Source organism: Apis cerana, linkage group LG7 (assembly GCF_029169275.1).
Source record: "Apis cerana isolate GH-2021 linkage group LG7, AcerK_1.0, whole genome shotgun sequence".
Taxonomy (NCBI): Eukaryota; Metazoa; Arthropoda; class Insecta; order Hymenoptera; family Apidae; genus Apis; species Apis cerana.
Genome location: NC_083858.1, coordinates 5632892 through 5640049, shown reverse-complemented (window position 1 = coordinate 5640049; position 7158 = coordinate 5632892). Strand labels below are relative to the sequence as shown.

The window sequence follows — 7158 nt, the reverse complement described above, 5'->3', positions numbered from 1 at the left end:
TGTAATATATTATATTATGTTCCGAGACTCGATATAATGAACATGAGTTTTTTTTCCCCCTTTTTTTTCAATATATTAAACATAGTAACAATCAAAAGATCATCAGGTTTTAAAATATTGAATATATGAAATTTTATAATGTAAAAATATAATTAACTTGCTTTCAATGTCTGATTTCAAAATGAAAAACATGAATAATTTTTTTATGATTTGTATGATGACTTTTTTATGATTTATTAAATTTGAATTTCATTACCACTCTGCATATACTTTCGATAATTGAATATCTGCGAAGAAAAATTATTAGCTAACAATAGTTTTAAACAGATACTTTAGAATAAATTTCAATAAATTTCTAAATAATAAAGAATGCATATTATACTATATGTATATAATGCTAATGAAACAAAATTAAAAAATATTATTGTAAAAAAATGTTAATTTATTTCTTTGTATGAAGATGTTGGATGTCAATTTTCGATTTTAATTATTGAAAAAAATAACACACTGTTTAAAATGTAATAATATAAATACAATTATTTATAAAAATTAGACAAATTAATAAAATTTTTTTTTATGTTTTGATAATATTTTTATATTAGCAATTATAAGATATAAATTCTAGAGAAGATAAATCGAAAAAAATGAAATTCTTTTGAAATTCTTAGTAGAATAAACTAATTTAAAATAATTATATTTTTGTTAAATGTAATTTTTGTCTAATGTAATTTGTCTAATGTAACTTCATTTATACAATTGGTATTAATCATTTAAATGCTTTATGGAAAAATATATTTATGGAAAAGAATTACTTAAACAAATTTTGTTTATATTTGAATTCAATAAGAAAAGATAATAGACTAATATAAAAAAAAAATGATAATTAGTACTTATGCATATAGAAATTTTTTAGAGATATAATAGAGACATTTTCTTATAGTTCTTCTGAAAAAATGAATAGGATAAAATAATTGCAAACTTAGCTGAAAAATTATATGTTATTTAAGTATAATCACTGAATCGAATAAATGAGACTTGATTATAGAACTAACAGAATAAATATTGACTGAGCTTGATATTTTCAATCTTTCCATAACAATTAATGCAGTAGAGATTTGAAAAATATTTTCGTTTTTTCAGATTTTCATCAATTCTATCACTAATTCAAATCAATCTGAATAGCAATTATAGTTCTACAAATAGAAATTCGGATCGGTATAAAATAATAAATAAATCTTCCGATCCAAATAAATATAAATATTTACTATATATATTCAATTTTTTTCATTTTGCTAAATATTTTTAATATTTTCGGTCAATATGCAAAAAAATAAAATTCATAAAGCAAACATTTATGTGAAAATATATAATTAACAGATTAACTATATTTTCAATAAGATGAATATTTATGTATATATATATTGTATAAAATATCGAATATATATGTATAATAATGATTAGATTGTGGATATTTATATATTTATGAAAAATACATGAAAAAATGAAAAAATTGAATTTAAAAAATCTACAAAATACATAAAAAAAAAAAAAAAATATAAAATATAGAACAAATTATGATATTTGAAAGATAAAATAAATTTTTATTTAAGCTCTATTTTTTTATTCATAAAAATCTACAATAATGTTCATAAAAATTTTATTTTATAGAAACATCTTGTACTCCATTGATGATCAATAGTGTATTATTGATTAGTATTAATGTGATATGTTATCAAAATCATGTTTCATGTTTCATGTAATTAATATTTTGTAACCATTGATATATTACATTATAGAAATACTAATTTTATAAATTTTTCAATAGTTTAATGCAAACAATGTGTGAAATCACGATAAGTTACAATTAAGTTACAATTAAGTTTTTTAATTTTTATAAATAAATTGCTAGTAATTGAGGATTTTTTCTGTAATTCTTTTAAATTATTTGTAATTATTATTAAATTTTTTGTATTTATGTTAAAAAAATTATGAAAAAGAAATGTGTTGGATTTTTATAGGAAGATTTTTACTTAATCTTGAATTTTTAAAAAATCAAACTCAGAAATCTCCAAATAAGAAATTTATATGATATGAAGATAACAATTATATTAATAAAAAGATTTTATATTATATTATACAAAGAGATTACTTTCTAAATTATTTGTGAAAGATTATTTTTAAAAGTCAGATCAGAAATAAATTTGAAGAGAAATATTTAGAAAAAAAATTATTGTTTAGAAAATATTTCAAAAGAATAATTTCTTGATTAACAAGTAATAAAATAAACTTTTAATTAAATATTTTATTTAAAAGAATATATTAATTCAATACGAGTATATATTAGTATTTTTGTTTTGATAGATATTAATTTTTTTTAATTTTTTTCAATATAACAAATAATAAATAAAAATAATGTATAATAATAAATGAAAATATTTTGATAATATTTGAAAATTTTTAATAAAAGAAAAAATTATATCATAATTTATTTAGCTACTGAACATAACAAATGATTGCATATAGAGAAAATTAAATTAAATAATCAATAATGAAATAATCTTACTGTATAATATTAATTTTAGAAAAAATAATGATATATTTTACGAGATTATCAAACTTTTAATTACAATTTCTATCATGTTCATAATCAAATCGAAACTAAATTCTTATCATCAAACCTGCATATTCGTGTTAATATCATAATTATTATTAAATATAAATAATTATAAATATTTTTAATTTTATTTAATTTTATTTATTTAATTTTATTAAGACAAAGATATTCATTTTCATCATACATATTCACACTACATTTATTATTAATATTATGACTAATAATTTATAGAATTGCCTTTTTGCATGAATAATAGCTTGTAATTTATTTAAATGTATTATATTTTTAACTAAATTTGATTATATTTTATTTTATTTCTAGTAGTATCTTCGGCTTTGATCGGAGTTGATTGTTTTAGCACAACTAAGATTTTTTCTAATAATTAGAATCTGAATTAAAATAATAATAATAAAAATAAATGAAATCCACTAAAATTTAATTATGTATAGATATTATATAAGCTGGCAAAATTCTAATTGTTTTAATTGTAACTAATTTAAATTTAATTTAAATCTATTTTGAAGTAACATCGTTTTCTCGATTTCTCCCTGTTAGCAGGGCAGTGAAAACAATAAATACGACCGTGCAAGTTTGCTGAAAGAATATTTTAATTATATGTGACTACATGTGGCTGCGCGCGTAACGGTTTACAAAAAAGACCTGAAACTATATACATCTAAGAGAAACAAATAGATGCCAACAAATAGAAGCAATGACATTACTACCAACATTGAATAATCAACCATGAAGTAATGGCATTGCTGACAACATTGAATAAAACCATGAACAAAATTTGAACTTTAAACTCCTTAACATTACCACTAAAAGTGAACTAAAATTTGTTTAGAGTGTCACAATTCTATGTATCTATTTTATCATGTCTTCGATACTCTTGATATTCAGTTGATCTCTTTGTATTTCAAATGCTGCTCTTCTCAGGGGTTTTCGTTAGGTCTGCTTATTGATTTTCCATTGCTATATGTTGTAGAAGAAACTCCTTCTCGTTGAATTTGTCTCGTATGAAATGATAGCGCACATCAATATGCTTACTTCTTCTGTGAAATTCAGGATTTTTAATAAGTTTGATTGTGCTCAAATTATCCACGTAAAAAGTCGTAGAGTTGTAGGATCCTTGAACATAGCTAGATCATTGATCAGACTTTTTATGATCTCTTTTACAGTTTGACTGGCTGCTATGTATTCGGCCTCAATAATCGATAGAGCTACTGTTCGTTGTCGTGTTGACTCCCAAGCAGAATCATCTAGTTTTAATACAAAACCAGTAGTGGATTTTCTGGTTTCAGTGTCTCCAGCATAATCTGCATCACTGAATGCTTTAATATGATTACTCTGTTCGGTTGAAGAAAGAATACCATGTTTTGTTATTCTTTTTAAGTATTTGAAAATTCTCTTTACAGCATTCCAGTGGATTTTATTGGATTTTTCCAAATATTGACTGGCTTTGTTTACTGCAAATGTAATGTCTGGTCTAATACCTATTGATAAATACATTAAACTTCCTACTGCTTGTCGATAAGGAAATTCTGTTTTTTCTTTGTGTTCTTTTTTATACGCTTCCTCGTATAGTTGATGGTTCTGCTGGAATTGCTACTGCGTTAGCATTTTCCATTCGAAATCGTTGTAGAATTTTCTTGGTATAAGTCTCCTGACGCAAAAATATAGATCCATCTGCCAGTCGCTCGATCTGTAATCCCAGGTATGTATTTATCCCATTGGATGTTATTTCAAATTCTTTACGAAGTTCAGCTAACAACTTTTTTATAGATGATTGGTTCGTTGCACTAATTAGCCCATCATCGATATAAATTGCTAGAATCAACCGATCCTTATTGTTTTCATTAGTAAATACATAATAGTCAGCACTGGTGGACGTGAGACCATGCTTCTTCAATATTTCTGTAAAATGGTGATTCCAACACCTTGATGCCTGCTTTAGACTATATAAACTGCGATTTAATTTGCAGACACGGTCAGTTCCGTCTTCGTATCCCTTCGGTTGCTCTATATAGATGATCTCATCAAATTCTCCGTAAAGAAAAGCTGTTTTTACGTCAAATTGCTGTAAATGCATTTCGTTCGAAGCTGTGATAGAATAATCCTTATTGAGTCGAATCTAGCTACGGGACTGAATGTTTCGTGATAATCAATCCTAGCTGTTTGTTTGAAATCTCTAGCAACAAGTCTTGAATCGTTGAGCACTTCCATCCTTGTTCAATTTCAATTTGTAGATCCATCGATTATCTATGACTTAATGGTTTGATGGTGGATTCACTAATGTCCATGCTTGAGTTTTTCTTAAAGAATCAATTTCATCATTGCTTCTTTCCATTTGATTGCATTGCTACATGTGACTGCATCATCATAGCTTTCCAGTTCATATTGTTCTGTTATTATAATGTTTCCGTATGTAAGTATGTTTCCTATCTGGTCGTCGTATTTTACTTCTGTCTCTCAAACGTCGGTCCTGTTCATCTAAATTTACTTGTTTGTTGTTCTCTGACTGAATAACAGTTTCTGATTCCGATTCATTTATTTTGGTTGTATCATTCATAAGTTCGTTCTGATGGTCAAGTATTATGATGTTTGATTCATATTCTTCATTTGAATTAAATTCGTAATGCTAATCTACAAATCTTACGTCACTGCAAATTTTGACTTGTCCTCTTTCAGGAAGCTAGATCCGAAAACCTTTTATGTTTTCATCATACCCGACGAAAATGCCTTTTTCGACTTTGGCATCCCATTTTCGTCTTTTTTCTTTAGGGATATGGAAATATACTTTTTCTCCAAAGGTTCTAAGGTTCAAAATGTTTGGTCTCTTCTTGAGTCACAGTTCAATGGGTGTTACTCCTTTCTTCGCGCTAGTTCCGGTTCTGTTTAAAGTGTAAGCGGTGTAATCAACTGCTTCAGCCCACATTTTGATTAGTAGTTTTTCTGTATGCAATGACGTTCTCGCTAAGTCAACTATAGTTCTATTTTCGGCAGAACCATTCTGTTCCGGAGTAAATGGTACCGTTCTCTGATGCGTAATGCCATATCGGCATGTCAATTCCTCAATTTCTTTATTGACAAATTCAAGGCTGTTATCCAATCTGAATATATTGATTCTTTTTTTTAAGTGATTATCGGTCTTCTTGAAGAAATCCTCTAAGCATTGTGATGTTTCTAACTTATTTTTAATGAAATATAGACTTTTCCAGTGACTGTAGTCATCTTTCATCATCATTAAAAAATATCGAGCTCCTCCAAGCGAATTTTCTTGCATTGGACCTGAAAGATCTGCATGAATGAGTTTTCCAATACGCTCAGATATTGTATCGCTTTTTGGAAATGGTAGTCTATGGATTTTCCCTATGATACAGTCAATTCACAGCAAAACTTTTGATCTTTAAAAGAGATGTTCTGGGATCTTAGAGTTTCCTTCACTTGATCCATATTCTAATGAGCCATTCTTTTGTACCAGGAGAAAAGAGAATTGCAAACAGCCATATTTGCCTGATGCTTGTTTGTAATTTATATTTATATTTATAATTATATATATTTATATATATATTTATATATATTTATATTTATATATATTTATATTTATATTTATAATTATATTTTTTATAATAACTTTGAATTTTATTACAAATGATTTACCTTTTCTTTCTCCCACTGTAGTAATATTTTCACTCTTTATAAAAATGCTTTTCTTTTCGTCACAATATTGTCGTAGTCTCTTGCATCCACCGAAAAGAGATTAAAACTCAGTTCTGGTACGTGGAGAATATTACTGAGATATTTTCGCACTCATCCTTTTCCATTGAAAGCAAGAATATCAATATCTCCTGATCCAATTGCTTGAAGTTATTTGCCATCGCCTATTTTAATGTTCTTTACTGTGTCAAATTTTTTATATGATGAGAACCATTCGCGACGGTTTGACATGTGTTCAGTTGCACTTGAATCCATGTGCCATACATCACTGGATGCTTCTAAATTATATTTTGCAGACATTGCTCCAATAAGTGCTTCTTCTTTCTTTTCTGTGTATTTTTCGTTTAGTGTTGTTGCTTTTCGCTTTTTACATTCCCTGATACAATGTCTTGGTTTGTAGTAATAATGACACACGCCTGGTCTAGCCTTTTTTGAAATTTTTCTTATATTGATTATTATTTTGATTATTACTATTATATTTATTATATTGCTTATTGGCAGTAAAAGCAATATTCTTTGCTCTTTCTTCGGTTTCTGTCTTTGTTTCCTCAATAGTGAATTTTGTGAGAGTTAATAAGATTTGTGAGAGTTCTCTCGTTGGGGTGAATTGAATTCCACGCACTAATAAAATATTTAAACGATGGAGATAATGTCATAAGTATTTTAGTAATAATCATGTGGTTTGGAATTTTCTCATCCAGAGTTTGCAGCCGATATGCAAGATTCTCAAGCTTTGCGATGTGAGTAGCGATATCATCACCTGGTTCCTTTTGGTAACTATACCATTGTTGCAGCAGCATATATCGGTTTTCTGCTCGTAAACG

The 7158-nt window shown here is 26.5% G+C and overlaps 1 protein-coding gene across 1 annotated transcript; it reads right to left on the bottom strand.

Annotated features, from left to right (window-relative positions):
* Positions 1 to 3706: 3706 nt before the first annotated feature.
* LOC133666454 (uncharacterized) lies at positions 3707 to 4126 on the bottom strand. Its single transcript, XM_062077412.1, has one exon. The coding sequence runs from the start codon at positions 4124 to 4126 to the stop codon at positions 3707 to 3709; it is 420 nt and encodes a 139-aa protein (XP_061933396.1).
* Positions 4127 to 7158: the final 3032 nt, after the last annotated feature.

What these genes read in the sequence shown, in the direction of transcription:
- LOC133666454 (XM_062077412.1), bottom strand. Translation starts at nt 4,126, where the DNA reads ATGTATTTATCAATAGGTATTAGACCAGACATTACATTTGCAGTAAAC.